The sequence below is a fragment of the Catharus ustulatus genome, chromosome 32 (genome assembly GCF_009819885.2).
Source record: "Catharus ustulatus isolate bCatUst1 chromosome 32, bCatUst1.pri.v2, whole genome shotgun sequence".
Lineage (NCBI taxonomy): Eukaryota > Metazoa > Chordata > Aves > Passeriformes > Turdidae > Catharus > Catharus ustulatus.
The window spans coordinates 2,661,933-2,682,515 of record NC_046252.1 but is presented as its reverse complement, the minus strand read 5'-3'; the positions used below and the strand labels follow the sequence as shown (position 1 = coordinate 2,682,515).

The following is a 20,583-nucleotide window of genomic DNA, read 5'->3' as shown; positions in this document are numbered from 1 at the left end:
GTTTGTTTTTATTAATAAACACATGGGTTTGGTTTATTTTATTTAATAAATCCATGGTTCTGCTTTATTTTAAAATAAATCCATGCTTTTTGGTTTATTCTGCTCAATAAACACTTTTTTTTTTGGTTTATTTCTTTGGATAAATCCTTTACTTTTATTGTATGAGATCCCCTTCTCTTTGGATTATTTTCTTGACCGATCCAATTTTGTCTCTGTTAATTCTTTAATTTATTTTTAAATTAATTTATTTAAAAGATTTTTTCAAATGGATCCACATATTTTGCTTTTTTTTAAATAATTCCTTGTTTTGTTTATTTTTTTTAGTAAATCCATGGTTTTGCTTCATTTTTTTTAATATATCCACGGGCTTGGTTAATTTATTGAATATATCCGTGGGTTTGGTTAGTTTTTTATTAATAAATCCACAGTTTTGGTTGTTATTTGAAATAAAATTCCACAGTTTTGGTTTCATTTCCTTCACAAACCAAAAAAACCAAAATTTTGAGGACAATCCATCGACCCAACAGAACCTTCAGCCCCGGAAAAAAAAAAAAAAGCAAAAAAAAAAAAAAAGTTAAAAACAGAGAAGGGGAAAAAAAGACCAAAAAAAAAAAAAATTCATTTCCACGAACCAAACACTGAAAATAGATTTGGGGGGAAGAGGGCGGGGAGAGGGAGGAAAAAAACGGGGGACAAAAATAAACCCCAATAAAAATATAAAAAAAAAAAAAAAAGAAAAAAGAAAAGAAAAATGAGAATAAAGAATCGAAGCTCATGGCACAGGGAGGACCCCAAAAATCCGGGGGGGACCCCCAGCCCCTCCCCCCCTCTGTACACGCGGGGGGTCCCTGCTATGTCCAGGCCTATGTACAACCCCCGCCCCGGCGGTCACTCCTTGCGCTTGGTGGTCACCGCCAGCTCCAGGCCGGGCACGTGGAGCCCCCCCCGGGCCACGCCCTCGCAGGACGAGGACAGGGGGGACCCCGGCGCGCGCCCCCCGTCCTCGCCGGCCGTCACCTCGTAGCAGCCCTTGGCCTTGGAGCCGAGCCCCCCGAAGGTCCCGAATTTGCCCTTGGGCTGCCGGGAGGCGGCGTCGGGCTCGGCCGCGTGCTCGTCGCTGAAGGACGACGAGCGCGCCCGCGGCTTCTTGCTGCGGAACAGCGAGAATTTGGCTTTGGCCGCCGGAGCCTCGGCCTCCAGCTCGCCCTCGGCCGAGCCCAGGCTCACCTTGGAGCTCTTGAGGTCGCCCTTGGAGCCGGACACCGACCCCGACGCCTCGGGGGACCCCGGCGCGGCGCCGCGCCCTTTCTGCTTGGAGAAGTTGAACTTGGGCATCTTGAGCTTGGATTTCTTCAGCCGCGCCTCGGCCTCGTCCGGCTCCGGCTCGGCCGCGTCGGCGCCGGGGAAGTCGACGTCCACCCCGACCTCGCGGCCCTTGGCCTCGGGCTCGGAGAAGACGAATTTCGGCATCCTCAGCTTGGGGAAGGACACCTTGACCTGGCCGCCATCGGCGCCCACCTTGGGGCAGGAGATGTGGAAGGTTCCGGAACCGGCGCTGACCGACGGCGGCGTCACCTCGGCTGCGCCTTTGACCTTCGGCCCCTTGACGTTGACGTTCAACCCCGAGCCGGACACTTCCAGGCCTGGAGCTTCCACGCTGACCTTGGGCCCTTTGATGTCTCCGGCCGCATCCACGTTTGGTCCTTTCAGCCTCAGGTCAACGTCCGGCGCCGAGAATTTCGGCCCCTTCAGCTCCACCTCGGGCCCTTCCAGCCCCAAACCGGAGCCCTTCAGCCCCCCCTTGACCTGGGGGCCCTCCAGAGTGACCCCCGCGTCCCCTCCGTCCACGCTGGGGCCGGAGAGGCTGAACTGGGGCAGCTTCAGGGACGGGAGTTTGATGGTGCCCCCCAGAATTTCGTAGCCGGAGTCTTCCGCCGACGTTTGCGGGGTTTTGACGCCGACGTCTCCTTTCAACTTTGGTCCTTTCAGGTTGACATCCAAATCCGGGCCGGAGACGTCCAGCGAGGGCCCCTGGAGGTCCAGGGAGGCCCCTGGGGACTGGACGGAGCAGGGGACGCCCCCCTTGACCTCCAGCGTCGGGGACTTCGCTGTGGGCAGCTTCACCGTCCCCGCCAGGCCGCCGAGGTCCAGGCCGGGCCCTTGGGCGGAGCCCGAAATGTCCAAATCTCCCTTTAATTTTGGTCCTTTCAGGTTCCCCTCCAACTCAGGCCTGGAGATTTGGGGCCCTTTGAGCTTCACGTCCACGTCCGCGCTCACCTCCGGCATTTCCAGCCCCAAACCCGTTTTCCCCCCCTTGGGCCATCCCAGTTTCACCTCGGGACCTTCCAGTTGTGCTCCAGCAGCGCCAACTTCACCTTTGACTTTTGGTCCTTTCACGCCGATGTCGACGTCCGGCACCGCCACCGAGGGGACGGCGACGTCGACCCCGGGGCCCTTCAGGTCCCCCCCGATTTTCACGTCCCCCGTGCCCACCTGGACCCCGGGGAGTTTGAATTTTGGGCTTTTCAGGTTCACGTCGGGGCCTTCAACCTCCACGTTGAGGCTCGGGGCCTTGAGGTCACCCTTGGCCTCCAGGTCACCCTCGACTTTGGGGACCTCCCCACGGAATTTGTGCGATTTGAGGTCGAATTCCACATCAGGGAAGGAGATTTTCCCAAACATGTGTTTCTTGCCTTTGGGGGACTTCATGGCGGCGTCGGGGCCGCTGACGTTGAGCTCGGCGTCCAGCTCGGCCCCCGCCGCGTTCACGTCGAACGCTCCCTTCTTCCCCTTCACCTTGGGGCCGCTCATGTGGATTTTGGGCATCTTGAACTTGCTCTTCTTCCCCTTCCCGGACAGGTGGGCCTCAGGTGACTCCACGTTCAGCTCCACCTCGGGTAAATCGGGGATAACCTCCGCCTTGGGGCTTTTCATCCCGAACCCAAATTTGGATTTTTTGAACTTGGGAGCTTTGACGTTGACCTCCGGGCCCTCGACGCTCAGGTCGGGACATTCGATGTCAACTTCAGGGCCTTTGAGGTCGACCTCGGGCCCTTTCAGGTGACCCTCCACCTTCGGGGTGGAGACGTCGAAGCCCCCCTTGGTTTTGTGGCCTTTCAAGTTCAAGTCTATCTCGGGCATGGAGATTTTGGGGACGTTCACGTGCATTTCGGGCATTTTCAGTTTAGGGCCTTTCACTTTTCCCTCCAGACCTTCAACGCTGGCCTCTGGCAGGCTGAGATCAACCTTGGGGCCGGACAGATCCACCTCGGCCTTGGGCAAGTTCAGGTCCACGTCGGGACCTTCCCCTTTAAAGCCAAATTTGGGGATTTTCATTTTGGGCAGCTTCACTTTCCCTTCCAGACCGTCAACATCGACCGCCGGGCCCTCGATGTCGACTTTGGGGCCTTTGATGTCGACCTCAGGGCCCTTCAGACCCCCCTCGAGCTTGGGGCCGTGCAGGTCGGCGTCACCTTTGACCTTCAGGCCCTTCAGGTTCAGGTCGATGTCGGGCATGGAAATTTGGGGGGTTTTGACGTGAATTTCGGGCATCTTGACCTTGGGTCCTTCCAGGGTCACGTCTGGCGCCTGAATGTCCAGTTTGGGGCCCTTGATGTCCACATCTGGGCACTGCAGGTTCCCCTCCAGCTTGGGGACAGAGACATCGATGTCCCCTTTGACCTTGGGGCCCTTCAGGCCGAAGTCGACGTCGGGCATGGAGATTTTGGGGGCCTTGATGTGCATCTCGGGCATCTTGAACTTGGGGCCTTTGATCTTCCCCTCGGGGCCTTCCAGTTCCACGTCAGGGAGATCAACATCAACTTTGGGGCCCTTGATGTCGATATCTGGGGCCTTCAGGTCACCCTCGAGTTTGGGAACAGAAATATCGACATCTCCCTTCACTTTGGGGCCTTTGAGGTTGAAGTCGACGTCAGGCATGGAGATCTTGGGGGCCTTGATGTGCATCTCGGGCATGGAAAATTTGGGACCTTTGACTTTCCCGTCCATGCTCAGGTCTGGAGCCTCCACGTCCAGCCTGGGGCCCGAAACGGACACATCGCCCTTGGGGAGGTTCACGTCCACGTCCACCCCATCCCCTTTGAACCCAGGCATGGAGAATTTGGGCATCTTGAATTTGGGCAGCTTGAATTTCCCCTCAGGGCCGTGAATGTCTACGTCGGGGGCGGTGACGTTCACCTCGGGACCTTTCAGCTCCCCTTCCACACTGGGCAGGGACACGTCCACATCACCCTTGACCTTAGGGCCCTTCAGGTTCAGATCGAGGTCGGGCATGGAGATTTTGGGGGCCTTGATGTGCATCTCAGGCATCTTGAACTTGGGGCCTTTGATCTTCCCCTCCGGCCCCTCAATGTCCACACTCGGCATCTCAACGTCCACCTTAGGGCCGGACACGTCCAGCTCTCCTTTTGGGAGGTTCACGTCCACCTCGGGGCCTTCTCCCTTCAGACCAAATTTGGGCATCTTGAACTTGGGGAACTTTACTTTCCCTTCTGGGCCGTGAATGTCGACATCTGGAACATCAATGTCCACTTTGGGGCCTTTGAGGTCGATGTCTGGGGCCTTCAGGTCACCTTCCAGCTTGGGGACAGAGACATCGATGTCCCCCTTGACCTTGGGGCCCTTCAGGCCGAAGTCGACGTCGGGCATGGAGATTTTGGGGGCCTTGATGTGCATCTCGGGCATCTTGAACTTGGGGCCTTTGATCTTCCCCTCGGGGCCTTCCAGCTCCACATCGGGGAGATCAACATCGAATTTGGGGCCCTTGATATCGATGTCTGGGGCCTTCAGGTCCCCTTCTACTTTGGGAAGGGACACATCCACATCTCCCTTCACTTTGGGGCCCTTCAGGTTCAGGTCGATGTCGGGCATGGAGATCTTGGGCGTCTTGAAATGCATCTCGGGCATCTTGAACTTGGGGCCTTTGATCTTCCCCTCGGGCAGCTCCACGTCCACCTCTGGTCCTTCAATGTCCACCTTGGGGCTGGACACGTCCAGCTCTCCTTTTGGGAGGTTCACGTCCACCTCGGGGCCTTCGGCCTTGACGCCGGGCATCCCAAATTTGGGCATCTTGAACTTGGGCATCTTGAATTTTCCCTCAGGGCCGTGGATGTCAACATCAGGGGCCTCAATGTCCACTTTGGGACCTTTGAGGTCGATTTCAGGGCCCTTCAGGTCACCCTCAATCTTGGGGACTGAAACATCGATGTCACCCTTCACTTTTGGGCCTTTAAGGCCGAAGTCGACGTCGGGCATGGAGATTTTAGGGGCCTTGATGTGCATCTCGGGCATCTTGAACTTGGGGCCTTTGATCTTCCCCTCGGGGCCTTCCAGCTCCACGTCAGGGAGATCAACATTGACTTTGGGGCCCTTGATGTCGATGTCTGGGGCCTTCAGGTCACCTTCCAGCTTGGGGGCGGAGACATCAACGTCCCCTTTCAATTTGGGGCCTTTTAAGTTCAGGTCAAATTCAGGCATGGAGATTTTGGGGGCCTTGATGTGCATTTCTGGCATCTTGAACTTGGGGCCTTTGATCTTCCCCTCTGGGCCCTCGATTTGAACATCTGGGGCAGAAACATCAAATTCTGGGCCTTTCATGTCAACCTTCGGCCCTTTCAGGTCCCCTTCCACACTTGGCAGTGACACGTCCACGTCTCCCTTCACTTTGGGGCCCTTCAGGTTCAGATCAAAGTCAGGCATGGAGATTTTGGGGGCCTTGATGTGCATCTCGGGCATCTTGAACTTGGGGCCTTTGATCTTCCCCTCAGGGCCTTCCAGCTCCACATCAGGGAGATCAACATCGACTTTGGGGCCCTTGATGTCGATGTCTGGGGTCTTCAGGTCACCTTCCACTTTGGGAAGGGACATGTCCACATCTCCCTTCACTTTGGGGCCCTTCAGGTTCAGGTCGATGTCGGGCATGGAGATTTTGGGGGTCTTGAAATGCATCTCGGGCATCTTGAACTTGGGGCCTTTGATCTTCCCCTCGGGCAGCTCCACGTCCACCTCTGGCCCTTCAATGTCCACCTTGGGGCCGGACACGTCCAGTTCTCCTTTTGGGAGGTTCACATCCACCTCGGGGCCTTCTCCCTTCAGCCCAAATTTGGGCATCTTGAACTTGGGCATCTTGAATTTCCCCTCAGGGCCGTGGACGTCGACGTCTGGAACATCAATGTCCACTTTGGGGCCCTTGAGGTCGATTTCGGGGCCCTTCAGGTCACCCTCGATCTTGGGGGCAGAGACATCGATGTCCCCCTTGACCTTGGGGCCTTTCAGGTTCAGGTCGAAGTCAGGCATGGAGATTTTGGGGGCCTTGATGTTCATCTCGGGCATCTTGAACTTGGGGCCTTTGATCTTCCCATCGGGGCCTTCAATGTCCAGCTCTGGGCCTTCAATGTCCACCTTGGGGCCTTTGATGTCGACGTCCGGCAAGCTGAGGTCCCCTTCGATTTTTGGTGCTGACAGATCGACGTCCACCCCCCCTTTGACCTTGGGGCCTTTCAGGTTGAGGTCCAGGTCGGGCATGGAGAGGTTGGGAGCTTTGATGTTCATTTCAGGCATTTTAAATTTGGGGCCTTTGATTTTCCCTTTCGGGCCTTCCACGTCGAGGTCGGGAACTTCCACGTCCACCTTGGGTCCTTTCAGGTCCACCTGGGGCAGGGACACGTCCACGTCCCCCTTGACCTTGGGGCCCTTCAGGTTCAGGTCGATGTCGGGCATGGAGATTTTGGGGGCCTTGATGTTCATCTCGGGCATCTTGAACTTGGGGCCTTTGATCTTCCCCTCCGGCCCCTCAATGTCCACACTCGGCATCTCAACGTCCACCTTGGGGCCGGACACGTCCAGCTCTCCTTTTGGGAGGTTCACGTCCACCTCGGGGCCTTCTCCCTTCAGCCCAAATTTCGGCATCTTGAACTTGGGCATCTTGAATTTTCCCTCAGGGCCGTGGATGTCGACATCGGGCGCCTCAATGTCCACTTTGGGTCCCTTGATGTCCAGTTCAGGACCCTTCAGGTCACCCTCGAGTTTGGGAACAGAAACATCGACATCTCCCTTCACTTTGGGGCCCTTCAGGTTCAGGTCGATGTCGGGCATGGAGATCTTGGGGGCCTTGATGTGCATCTCGGGCATCTTGAACTTGGGGCCTTTGATCTTCCCCTCCGGCCCCTCAATGTCCACCTCCGGGCCTTCAATGTCCACTTTCGGACCGGACACGTCCAGTTCTCCTGTGGGCAGGTTCACGTCCACCTCTGGCCCCTCTCCTTTAAACCCAGAAACACCAAATTTGGGCATTTTGAACTTGGGCATTTTGATTTTCCCTTCTGGGCCGTGAACGTCCACGTCGGGGGCCTCGATGTTGACCTTGGGGCCTTTGATGTCGACCTCAGGCCCTTTCAGTTCCCCTTCCAGCTTCGGGGTGGGCAGATCAAACTCCCCCTTCACTTTGTGCCCCTTCAGGTTCAGCTCCACGTCCGGCATCGAGACTTTGGGGGAAGAAATGTTCAGGAAAGGCATTTTGAATTTGGAGCCCTTGGATTTCGCCTGGACGTCCAAATCCGGAGCCTGGACCTCGACCTTCGGGCCAGACAGTTCCACATCAGGTTTCTTCAGCTTCACGTCCACCTCAGGGCTTTGAACTTTTGGGCCAGAAAAGCCAAATTTGGGAAGTTTAAACCTGGATTTTTTACCTTTTGCTTCAAGGTCAACCTTGGGCCCCTCCAGCTCAAGCTCCGGCCCCTTGATGTCCAGTTTGGGGCCTTTCAGCTCGCCCTCGACCTTGGGAAGAGAAGCATCGAGGTCACCTTTGAGTTTGGGGCCCTTGAGGTTGAGGTCGATGTCGGGCATGGAGATTTTGGGTACATTAAACTGCAGTTCTGGTTTCTTCAGCTTGGGGCCCTTCAGTTTCGCGTCAGGGCCTTCGATCTCCAGGTCGGGGACAGAAACGTCGACCTTGGGGCCCGAAATGTTGATGTCGGCCTCAGGGAGGTTCACATCTACCTCGGGGCCTTCCACTTTTGGCCCGGAAAATCCAAATTTGGGCATCTTGAACTTGGGCATTTTAATTTTCCCTTCAGGGCCGTGAATGTCGACATCGGGGGCCTCGATGTCCACTTTGGGGCCTTTGATGTCCAGTTCGGGGCCCTCCAGCTTGGGGACAGAGACATCGATGTCCCCCTTGACCTTGGGGCCCTTCAGGCCGAAGTCGACGTCGGGCATGGAGATTTTGGGGGCCTTGATGTGCATCTCGGGCATCTTGAACTTGGGGCCTTTGATCTTCCCCTCGGGGCCTTCCAGATCCACATCAGGGAGATCAACATCGACTTTGGGGCCCTTGATGTCGATGTCTGGGGCTTTCAGGTCACCCTCGAGCTTTGGAAGGGACACATCCACATCTCCCTTCACTTTGGGGCCTTTGAGGTTGAAGTCGACGTCGGGCATGGAGATCTTGGGGGTCTTGAAATGCATCTCAGGCATCTTGAACTTGGGGCCTTTGATCTTCCCCTCGGGTAGCTCCACATCCACCTCTGGCCCTTCAATGTCCACCTTGGGGCCGGACACGTCCAGGTTTCCTGTTGGGAGGTTCACATCCACCTCGGGGCCCTCCGCTTTGACGCCAGGGACTCCAAATTTGGGCATCTTGAATTTGGGAAACTTTATTTTTCCTTCAGGGCCATGAATGTCGACGTCTGGAACATCAATGTCCACTTTGGGGCCCTTGAGGTCGATTTCAGGGCCCTTCAGGTCACCCTCTATCTTGGGGACAGAGACATCAATGTCCCCCTTCACTTTTGGGCCTTTCAGGCCGAAGTCAACGTCAGGCATGGAGAATTTGGGGGCCTTGATGTGCATTTCGGGCATCTTGAACTTGGGGCCTTTGATCTTCCCCTCGGGGCCTTCCAGCTCCACGTCAGGGAGATCAACATCGACTTTGGGACCCTTGATATCGATGTCTGGGGCCTTCAGGTCCCCTTCCACTTTGGGAAGGGACATGTCCACATCTCCCTTCACTTTGGGGCCCTTCAGGTTCAGATCAATGTCGGGCATGGAGATTTTGGGGGTCTTGAAATGCATCTCGGGCATCTTGAACTTGGGGCCTTTGATCTTCCCCTCGGGCAGCTCCACGTCCACCTCTGGCCCTTCAATGTCCACCTTGGGTCCGGACACGTCCAGCTCTCCTTTTGGGAGGTTCACGTCCACCTCGGGGCCTTCTCCCTTCAGACCAAATTTGGGCATCTTGAACTTGGGCATCTTGAATTTTCCCTCAGGGCCATGGATGTCGACATCTGGAACATCAATGTCCACTTTGGGGCCTTTGAGGTCGATTTCAGGGCCCTTCAGGTCCCCTTCCAGTTTTGGGACCGAAACATCGATGTCCCCCTTCACTTTTGGGCCTTTAAGGCCGAAGTTGACGTCAGGCATGGAGATTTTGGGGGCCTTGATGTGCATCTCAGGCATCTTGAACTTGGGGCCTTTGATCTTCCCCTCGGGGCCTTCCAGTTCCACGTCAGGGAGATCAACATCGACTTTGGGGCCCTTGAGGTCGATGTCTGGGGCCTTCAGGTCACCTTCCAGCTTGGGGGCAGAGACATCAACGTCCCCCTTCAATTTGGGGCCTTTGAGGTTGAGGTCAAATTCGGGCATGGAGATCTTGGGGGCCTTGATGTGCATCTCAGGCATCTTGAACTTGGGGCCTTTGATCTTCCCCTCGGGGCCTTCCAGCTCCACGTCAGGGAGATCAACATCAACTTTGGGGCCCTTGATGTCAATGTCTGGGCCTTTCAGGTCACCTTCCACTTTGGGAAGGGACACATCCACATCTCCCTTCACTTTGGGGCCCTTCAGGTTCAGGTCGATGTCGGGCATGGAGATCTTGGGCGTCTTGAAATGCATCTCGGGCATCTTGAACTTGGGGCCTTTGATCTTCCCCTCGGGCAGCTCCACGTCCACCTCTGGCCCTTCAATGTCCACCTTGGGGCCGGACACGTCCAGCTCTCCTTTGGGGAGGTTCACGTCCACCTCGGGGCCTTCTCCCTTCAGACCAAATTTCGGCATCTTGAACTTGGGCATCTTGAATTTTCCCTCAGGGCCGTGGACGTCGACGTCTGGAACATCAATGTCCACTTTGGGGCCCTTGATGTCCATTTCAGGGCCCTCGAGCTTGGGGACAGAGACATCGATGTCACCCTTGACCTTGGGGCCCTTCAGGCCGAAGTCGACGTCAGGCATGGAGATTTTGGGGGCCTTGATGTGCATCTCGGGCATCTTGAACTTGGGGCCTTTGATCTTCCCCTCGGGGCCTTCCAGCTCCACGTCAGGGAGATCAACATCGACTTTGGGGCCCTTGATATCGATGTCTGGGGCCTTCAGGTCACCCTCGAGTTTGGGAACAGAGACATCGACATCTCCCTTCACTTTGGGGCCCTTCAGGTTCAGGTCGATGTCGGGCATGGAGATCTTGGGGGTCTTGAAATGCATCTCAGGCATCTTGAACTTGGGGCCCTTCAGTTTCCCTTCAGGACACTCCAGCTCCACGTCAGGGAGGTTTACGTCTACTTTGGGGCCCTTAATGTCCACTTCAGGTCCCTTCAGGTCACCTTCCAGCTTGGGGACAGAGACATCAACGTCCCCCTTCAATTTGGGGCCTTTCAGGTTGAGATCGAAGTCGGGCATGGAGATTTTGGGGGCCTTGATGTGCATCTCAGGCATCTTGAACTTGGGGCCTTTGATCTTCCCCTCGGGGCCTTCCAGCTCCACGTCGGGGAGATCAACATCGACTTTGGGGCCCTTGATGTCGATGTCTGGGGCCTTCAGGTCACCCTCGAGTTTGGGAACAGAAACATCGACATCTCCCTTCACTTTGGGGCCCTTCAGGTTCAGGTCGATGTCGGGCATGGAGATCTTGGGGGTCTTGAAATGCATCTCGGGCATCTTGAACTTGGGGCCCTTCAGTTTCCCTTCAGGACACTCCAGTTCCACGTCAGGGAGGTTTACGTCTACTTTGGGGCCCTTAATGTCCACTTCAGGTCCCTTCAGGTCACCTTCCAGCTTGGGGGCAGAGACATCAACGTCCCCCTTCAATTTGGGGCCTTTCAGGTTGAGATCGAAGTCGGGCATGGAGATTTTGGGGGCCTTGATGTGCATCTCCGGCATCTTGAACTTGGGGCCTTTGATCTTCCCCTCGGGACACTCCAGCTCCACGTCAGGGACATCCACATCCACTTTGGGTCCTTTCAGAGACACCTCTGGGCCCTTCAGGTCACCCTCAAGCTTGGGCAGGGACACGTCCACATCCCCCTTCACCTTGGGGCCCTTCAGGTTGAGATCGAAGTCGGGCATGGAGATCTTGGGGGCCTTGAAATGCATCTCGGGCATCTTGAACTTGGGGCCCTTCACCTTCCCCTCGGGGAGATCAATGTCCACGTCAGGAGCTTCGATGTCCACTTTGGGACCTTTGATGTCCACATCTGGGCCCTTCAGGTCACCTTCCAGCTTGGGGGTGGAAATGTCCACGTCCCCCTTGAGTTTGGGGCCCTTCAGGTTCAGGTCGATGTCGGGCATGGAGATTTTGGGCGTTTTGAAATGCATCTCGGGCATCTTGAACTTGGGGCCTTTCAGCTTCGCTTCGGGGCACTCCAGCTCCACATCAGGGAGATCAACATCGACTTTGGGGCCTTTGATGTCGACATCTGGGGCCTTCAAATCTCCCTCGATTTTTGGGACGGACACATCCACGTCTCCCTTCAATTTGGGGCCCTTGAGGTTGAGATCGAAGTCGGGCATGGAGATTTTGGGGGCCTTGATGTGCATTTCGGGCATCTTGAACTTGGGGCCTTTGATCTTCCCCTCGGGGCACTCCAGCTCCACATTGGGGACATCCACGTCCACTTTGGGTCCTTTCACCTCCAGATCTGGCACTTTCACATCACCTTCTATTTTCGGGGCAGACACATCCACGTCTCCCTTCAGTTTGGGCCCTTTCAGGTGCAGGTCAACATCAGGCAGAGAAAATTTCGGTGCCTTGATGTTCATCTCGGGCATTTTGATCTTGGGGCCTTTCCACTTCCCCTCAGGACCTTCAATGTCCACCTCAGGAACATCCACATCCAACTTGGGACCTTTCACATTCACATCCGGACCTTTCAGGTCACCCTCCAACTTGGGGACGGAGACATCGACGCCCCCCTTGACCTTGGGGCCCTTCAGGTTCAGGTCGAGGTCGGGCATGGAGATCTTGGGGGCCTTGATGTTCATCTCGGGCATCTTGAACTTGGGGCCTTTGATCTTCCCCTCCGGCCCCTCAATGTCCACGCTCGGCATCTCAATGTCCACCTTGGGGCCGGACACGTCCAGCTCTCCTTTGGGGAGGTTCACGTCCACCTCGGGGCCTTCTCCCTTCAGACCAAATTTGGGCATCTTGAACTTGGGCATCTTGAATTTCCCCTCAGGGCCGTGGATGTCGACATCGGGCGCCTCAATGTCCACTTTGGGGCCCTTGATGTCCAGTTCGGGGCCTTTCAGGTCACCCTCGAGTTTGGGAACGGACACATCCACATCTCCCTTCACTTTGGGGCCCTTCAGGTTCAGGTCGATGTCGGGCATGGAGATCTTGGGGGTCTTGAAATGCATCTCGGGCATCTTGAACTTGGGGCCTTTGATCTTCCCCTCGGGCAGCTCCACGTCCACCTCTGGCCCTTCAATGTCCACCTTGGGGCCGGACACATCCAGGTTTCCTGTTGGGAGGTTCACATCCACCTCGGGGCCTTCGGCCTTGACCCCGGGCATCCCAAATTTGGGCATCTTGAACTTGGGCATCTTGAATTTTCCCTCAGGGCCGTGGATGTCAATGTCGGGGGTCTCAATGTCCACTTTGGGGCCCTTGAGGTCGATTTCGGGGCCCTTCAGGTCACCCTCGATCTTGGGGGCAGAGACATCGATGTCCCCTTTGACCTTGGGGCCCTTCAGGCCGAAGTCGACGTCGGGCATGGAGATTTTGGGGGCCTTGATGTGCATCTCGGGCATCTTGAACTTGGGGCCTTTGATCTTCCCCTCGGGGCCTTCCAGCTCCACATCGGGGAGATCAACATCGACTTTGGGGCCCTTGAGGTCGATGTCTGGGGCCTTCAGGTCACCCTCGAGTTTGGGAACAGACACATCGACATCTCCCTTCACTTTGGGGCCCTTCAGGTTCAGGTCGATGTCGGGCATGGAGATCTTGGGGGTCTTGAAATGCATCTCAGGCATCTTGAACTTGGGGCCTTTGATCTTCCCCTCGGGCAGCTCCACGTCCACCTCTGGCCCTTCAATGTCCACCTTGGGGCCGGACACGTCCAGCTCTCCTTTTGGGAGGTTCACGTCCACCTCGGGGCCTTCTCCCTTCAGCCCAAATTTGGGCATCTTGAACTTGGGCATCTTGAATTTCCCCTCAGGGCCGTGGACGTCGACGTCTGGAACATCAATGTCCACTTTGGGGCCTTTGATGTCCAGTTCAGGGCCCTTCAGGTCCCCTTCAAGCTTCGGGATCGACACGTCCACGTCACCCTTGACCTTGGGGCCCTTCAGGTTGATGTCCACGTCAGGCATCGAGATCTTCTGGGTCTTGATGTGCATCTCGGGCATCTTGAACCTGGGCCCTTTGATCTTCCCCTCGGGGCCTTCCAAAGCCACTCCGGGCACCTCAACGTCCACTTTTGGCCCTTTAATGTCCATTTCTGGCACTTTCACGTCCCCTTCCACCTTGGGGAGGTTCACGTCCACGTCTCCCTTCACTTTGGGTCCCTTCAGGTTCAAATCCACATCCGGCATCGAGATTTTGGGGGATTTGATGTTCAGTTTCGGCATCCGGAATTTGGGGCCTTTCCACTTCCCTTCCGCTCCTCCAACGTCCACCTCGGGTCCCTCAATGTCCACCTCCGGCCCGGACACGTCCACCTCTCCCTTGGGCAGGGTCACGTCCAGCTCGGGCCCCTCCACTTTGGGGCCGGACACGTTGAAATGAGGCAATTTCATTTTGGGCATTTTCAGTTTGGCCTCCGGACCCTCCAGGTGAACGTCCGGGACCTCCACGTCCACCTTCGGCCCCTTGATGTCCCCTTCCACCTTGGGGACGTTCACATCCACGTCTCCCTTCACTTTGGGTCCCTTCAGGTTCAAATCCACGTCCGGCATTGAGATCTTGGGGGATTTAATGTTGAGTTTCGGCATCTTGAACTTGGGGCCTTTGATTTTTCCTTCTGGACATTCCAAATCCACTTCAGGCACATCCACATCCAACTTGGGACCTTCCACATCCAACTTGGGACCTTCCACATCCACCTTGGGACCCTTCACGTCCATTTTGGGGCCTTTCACGTCGATTTTGGGGCCTTTCACGTCCATTTTGGCACCTTCCACGTCCACTTTGGGGCCTTTCACGTCCATTTTGGGGCCTTTCAGCCCGGCAATTCCAACGTCCCCTTTCAGTTTCGGAGCCTTCAAGCCCAGATCCACGTCAGGCATGGAGAGTTTTGGGGTCTGAACGTTGAGTTCGGGCATTTTGAACTTGAGCCCTTTCCCTTTGACCTCCGGCCCTTGCACGTCCACGCTCGGGACGTCGATGTCCACCTTGGGGGCCTTGACGTCCACCTTGGGGGCCGAAATGTCCACCTTGGGGGCCTTGACGTCCACCTTGGGGGCCGAAATGTCCACCTTGGGGGCCTTGACGTCCACCTTGGGGGCCGAAATGTCCACCTCCCCCTTCGGGAGCGTCACCTCCAGCTCGGGGCTCTCTCCCTTCACCCCAAATTTCGGCATTTTCAGCTTGGGGAACTTCAGTTTTCCCTCAGGCCCCTGGATGTCCAAATCTGGGGCTTCCACCTCGACTTTGGGGCCTTTGATGTCCAGCCCGGGGGTTTTCAGCTCTCCTTCCAGTTTTGGGGCACAAACATCCAAATCTGCCTTGACCTTGGGCCCCTTGAGGTTGAGGTCGATGTCGGGCAGGGAGATCTGGGGGGTTTTGAAGCTCCCCTCAGGCCCTGAAACGTCCACGCTGCCCTGGGGCAGGGTCACCTCCAGCTCGGGGCTCTCTCCTTTCACCCCAAATTTTGGCATTTTCAGCTTGGGGAACTTCAGTTTGCCCTCAGGCCCTTGGATGTCCAAATTTGGGGCTTCCACCTCGACTTTGGGGCCTTTGATGTCCAGTTCGGGGCCTTTCAAGCCGGGCACGGACACGTCCAGGTCGCCGCTGGCCTTGGCGCCGTTCAGGGTCAGGCCGACGTCCGGCACAGAGATTTTGGGGGCCTTGAGGTTCATTTCGGGCCCCTGGATGTCCAAACTCGGCGCCTCAACGTCCACCCTGGGGCCGGACACGTCCAGGCCGCCCTTGGGGAGGGTCACGTCCACCTCGGGGTCTTCTCCCTTCAGCCCAAATTTGGGCATCTTGAACTTGGGCATCTTGAATTTTCCCTCGGGGCCCTGAACGTCCACTTCAGGAGCTTCAATGTCCACTTTGGGGGCCTTGATGTCCACTTTGGGGGCCTTGATGTCCACGCTGGGGGCCTTGATGTCCACACTGGGGACGCTGATGTCCACGCTGGGGACGCTGATGTCCACCCCTCCTTTGGGAAGGGTCACATCAACGCTGGGGCTCTCTCCCTTCACCCCAAATTTCGGCATTTTCAGCTTGGGGAACTTCAGTTTGCCCTCAGGCCCTTGGATCTCCATTTCTGGGCTCCCAACCTCAACTTTTGGGCCTTTGATGTCCAGCCCGGGGGTTTTCAGCTCCCCTTCCAGTTTTGGGGCACAAATGTCCAGGTTTCCCTTCGCTCCGGGCGCTTTGAGGCTCAGGTCGACGTCGGGCACGGCGATTTGGGGGCTCTGGACGCTCCCCTTGATGTCCACCCCAGGCACCTCCACCCCAACCTGGGGCCCTTTAAGGTCCAGTTGAGGCCCCCTCAGCTCGCCCCCCACGCCGGGCACGGACACGTCCACTCCTCCCTTCAGCCCCCTCAGGCCAGCGTCCACCTCCACGCCCTTCAGGCCCCCCCCAGGCCCGGCCACGTCCACCTGGAGCCCCTTGGGGCCAAGTCCTGCCAGGTCCCCTTCCCCTCGGGGGCCCCTCAGGTTCAGGTTCACGTCCGACAGCGAAATTTGGGGCGTTTCCACCTTTTTGAAGGCGGGGCCCTTCCATTCTCCTTCCACCGCGGGCGCGGCGCCGTCGCCCTGGGCCGTGAACTTGGGGAAGGCCAAGTGCGGGATTTTGATTTTCCCCTTGGCGCCGTCCGCGAGCTCCGCGCCGGGGACGTCCAGCGGGGCTGAGGGGACCTTGGTGGCACCTTTGATGGCCACGTCCACCTGCGGCACCGGGGCCTGGCCGGACGGGGAGGAAACGTCCGGTGTGGGCGAGCAGGTGACGTCCACCTGCGGGGCTTCGCCGCCGGCCTGGAACCCGAATTTGGGGATTTTCAACGTCGGGATCTTGATCTTCCCCACGTCCACGGGCGGGGACGAGGCCGTGACCTCGCCCTGCGGACACGGAGCCCCGCCGGACACGTGGAATGACCCGTCCAGCTCTCCGAACTGTCCGTTGGCCTCGATCCGCGGCGAGCCCGGCACGGCGGCCGAGCCCTTCCAGCCCGGGAGGGATTTTCCAGTTTCTCCCCCAGGAATTTGGGGCTCTGTCCGCAGGTGAAGCCCCTCGGGGGTGCCGGGGATCTGGACGTTGGCTTCGGGGCCGCCGATGAGGCCGAGGTCGCCGTCGTGGCTGGTGACGTCCACGGTGTAGGCGGTGACCCTGCGGGTGACCGTGATGGTTCTGCTCTGCGTGGCCCCGGCCTCGGCCTCGGCGCCGTCCTCGGAGCGCAGCCGCGGTTTGATCTTGGTGGTGTAGATGCGCCGGTACTCCTCGTCATCGCCGCTCTGCGGGCGGGGCACGGCGACGGTGAGTGCGGGGGGGTTGGGGGGGGATTGCTCCCCGTGCTCATCCTCATCTTCATCCCCTCCTCATCCTCATCCCCATGCTCATCCCCATCCTCATCTTCATCCTCATCCTCATCTTCATCCCTGTTCTCATCCCTATCCTCATCTTCATCCCCTCCTCATCCCTGTGCTCATCCTCATCTTCATCCCCTCCTCATCCTCATCCCCGGGCTCATCTTCATCCTCATCACCATCACCTTCCTCCCCGTGCTCATCCTCATCCTCATCTTCCTCCTCGTGGTCATCCTCATCCCTGTCCTCATCCTCATCCCCATCCTCATCACCTTCCTCCCCATGCTCATCCGCATCCTCATCCCCATCCCCACCTTCATCCCCGTGCTCATCCTCATCTTCATCCTCATCCCCATCCTCATCACCTTCCTCCCCGTGCTCATCCCTATCCTCATCCTCATCCCCATCCTCATCCTCATCTTCCTCCCCGGGCTCATCCTCATCTTCATCCCCTCCTCATCCTCATCCCCATGCTCATCTTCATCCTCATCACCTTCCTCCCCAGGCTCATCCTCATCCCTGTGCTCATCCTCATCACCTTCCTCCCTGTGCTCATCCTCATCTTCATCCTCATCCCCATCCCCATCCTCACCCCTGTGCTCATCCTCATCCCTGTCCTCATCTTCATCTTCCTCCCCGTGTTCATCCTCATCCCCGCCCCCATCTTCATCTTCATCCCTGTGCTCATCTTCATCCCTGTGCTCATCCTCATCCTCATCTTCCTCCTCATCCCTGTCTTCCTCCTCATCCTCATCCCCGTGCTCATCTTCATCCTCATCCTCATCCCTGTCCTCATCCCTGTCTTCATCCTCATCTTCATCCCCTCCTCATCTTCATCCTCACCATCTTCCTCCCTGTGCTCATCCTCATCCCTATCCCCATCCTCATCTTCATCCCCTCCCCATGCTCATCCCTGTCCTCATCTTCATCCTCGTCCTCATCCCCGTCCCCATCTTCATCTTCATCCCTGTCCTCATCTTCATCTTCATCCCTGTGCTCATCTTCATCCCTGTGCTCATCCTCATCCCTGTGCTCATCCTCATCCTCATCTTCCTCCTCATCTTCATCCTCATCCCTGTGCTCATCCTCATCCTCATCTTCCTCCTCATCCCTGTCTTCCTCCTCATCCTCATCCCCGTGCTCATCCTCATCCTCATCCCTGTCCTCATTTCATCTTCATCCCTGTGCTCATCCTCATCCTCATCACCTTCCTCCCCATCCTCATCTTCGTCCTCACCCTCATCTTCCTCCCCATCCTCACCCCCATCCTCCTCCTCCCCACCACCCCCACCCCCTTCCTCCCCACCCTCCTCCTCCTCCCCCGCCCCCCCCACTCACCAGCACGACCTCGGGGCTGCCGGGCACGGTGTCCAGCTGGCCGCAGCCGTGTCCGGCCAGGGGCGAGCGGTCACCCGGGCGCTGCAGCCGCAGCCCCAGCGCGTGCTGCCCCATGGCCTGCAGCAGCTGCGCCGCCTCCCCCGACTGCAGCTTGTCGAAGTACACGGTGGCGCCCACGATCTGATCCCCTGGGGACAGCGGGGACAGCGGGGACAGCGGGGACAGCGGTCAGCGGCGGGGGGACACCGCGAGGGACCCCCCGGCCCCGCCTGAGTGACCACGGGGTCATCGGCCACGAGGGGGGGAGGGAGGAGCTGCTGAGGTGCCACCGGAACGGACCGAACAACCCCAAAAATCCCATTTCGGACCCCAAAAATCCCATTTCGGACCCCAAAAATCCCAGTTTGAAACCCAAAAATCCCATTCTGGACCCCAAAAATCCCATTTTGGACCCAAAAAATCCCATTTCGGACCCCAAAAATCCCAGTTTGAAAGCCAAAACTCTCAGGGTTGAGCCCCCTGTCCCCACCTGAGTGACCACGGGGTCACCACGCATGGGGACAGAGGCAGGAGATGTCACCAGGATGGCCGCGGTGTCCCCAAAACCCCCCCCGAGTGTCCCCAAGCCCCCCCCAATGTCTCCCCAAGTGTCCCCCAGGCCCCCCGAGTGTCCCCAGGTGTCCCCAAGGCCCCCCCGAGTGTCCCCAAGGACCCCCCGATGTCCCCCCGAGTGTCCCCAAGGCGCCCCCGATGTCCCCAAGTGTCCCCAACTCCCCCCCGATGTTCCCCAGGTGTCCCCAAGGCCCCCCCAGGTGTCCCTAAGGCCCCCCCGAATGTCCCCAACTCCCCCCCAGTGTCCCCAAGCCCTCCCCGAGTGTCCCCAAGCCCCACCCCGTGTCCCCCCGAGTGTCCCCAAACCCCCCCCGAGTGTCCCCAAGTGTCCCCAAGTGTCTCCCCGTGTCCCCCCGAGTGTCCCCAATCCCCACCCCGTGTCCCCCCGAGTGTCCCCAAGCCCCCCCCGTGTCCCCACCTTCCCTGACCACGCCCATGCGCGCGGCCGGAGAGTTCTGCTGGACGCAGCGCACGAAGACGCCGTGGTCAGTCTGGGCGATGGTGATGCCGTGGGAGCCGCTGCCCTCCCAGCTGGGCAGGAGAATCTCCCGAGTGTCCTCCTGGGGCTCCATCTGCGCCAGGACAGCGGGCAGGGGTCAGGGGTCAGCGGGGCTGGGGACAGCGGGGCTGGGGGCAGCGGTCAGTGGGGCTGGGGTCAGGGGGCAGCGGGACACGGGGCTGGGATGGACACGGGGCGGACATGGCCGGGGTCAGGGGAATGGACACGGAGCTGGGAGTGGACATTGGGTCAGGAGAGGGGCTGGACGTGGGGTCAGGGACTGGACACGGGGTTTGAGGTCAGGGGAGTGGCCGGACAGGGGTCTGGAGTGGCCGGGCAGGGGGCAGGGGAGTGGCCGGACAGGGGGTCCCGAGTGGCCGGACAGGGGTCTGAGGAGTGGCCGGACAGGGGGTCCCGAGTGGCCGGACAGGGGTCTGAGGAGTGGCCGGACAGGGGTCTGAGGAGTGGCCGGACAGGGGGTCCCGAGTGGCCGGACAGGGGGCTGGGGAGTGGCCGGACAGGGGGCAGGGGAGCGGCCGGACAGGGGTCTGGAGAGTGGCCGGACAGGGGTCCGGAGTGGCCGGAGCGGCCCCGCTGACCTTGGTGGGGTCCCGGTCCCGGTCCCGTTCGGATCCGCCCCCGGAATCCTCGGGCCTCGCTCGGGAACGGCTCCGGTGTCACCTCCCGGCCTGGAGGGGACATCGGGGACACGGTGGGACGGGGGGACACTTTGGGGACACCCCCGACGTCCCCAGCGCCCAAAGGAGCCGCTCCGAGCCCGCGGATTTTGGGGATTTGCAGCGGGGGGGGGACGGGCGGGGCAGTGTGGGAATGTCACCTGCCCCTTGTCACCTGCCCCTTGTCACCTGTCCCCGAGCCCCACCCAGATCCGCTCCTCAGCTTTTGAGGGAATTTCTCCCTTTTTAGACAATTTCGGTTGGTTTTTTTTGTTTATTTTTGTGGTTTTTTTTTTTTTTTTTTTCACTTTCCCTGCTCGAACCCCCCCAAAAAAAACCGCGAGGGCGGGGGGGGGACACGGGGATTGTCACAGCCCGGGGACATCCCGAGTGTCCCCAGCGGGGTGGTGGCACCCTGGGGGGGGTTGGTGACACTCGGGGGGGTGTTGGTGACACTCGGGGGGGGGCCGCTGG

The 20,583-nt window shown here is 58.2% G+C and overlaps 1 protein-coding gene across 1 annotated transcript; it reads right to left on the bottom strand.

The window, feature by feature from the left end:
- Nucleotides 1–724: 724 nt before the first annotated feature.
- AHNAK (AHNAK nucleoprotein) lies at nt 725–19,505 on the bottom strand. Its single transcript, XM_042780091.1, has 3 exons — nt 19,352–19,505; nt 18,322–18,509; nt 725–16,911 (listed from the first exon to the last, which is right to left on the bottom strand). The coding sequence occupies exons 1-3, from the start codon at nt 19,503–19,505 to the stop codon at nt 889–891; spliced, it is 16,365 nt and encodes a 5,454-aa protein (XP_042636025.1). The 3' UTR covers nt 725–888.
- Nucleotides 19,506–20,583: the final 1,078 nt, after the last annotated feature.

Excerpts from the sequence above, each read along its gene's own strand:
- AHNAK (XM_042780091.1), bottom strand. The coding sequence starts at position 19,505 with ATGGAGCCCCAGGAGGACACTCGGGAGATTCTCCTGCCCAGCTGGGAG. Across the intron at positions 18,510-19,351 it reads CATGGGCGTGGTCAGGGAAG|GGGATCAGATCGTGGGCGCC; the intron begins GTGGGGACACGG and ends CGCTGTCCCCAG. Across the intron at positions 16,912-18,321 it reads GCAGCCCCGAGGTCGTGCTG|AGCGGCGATGACGAGGAGTA; the intron begins GTGAGTGGGGGG and ends CCCCGCCCGCAG.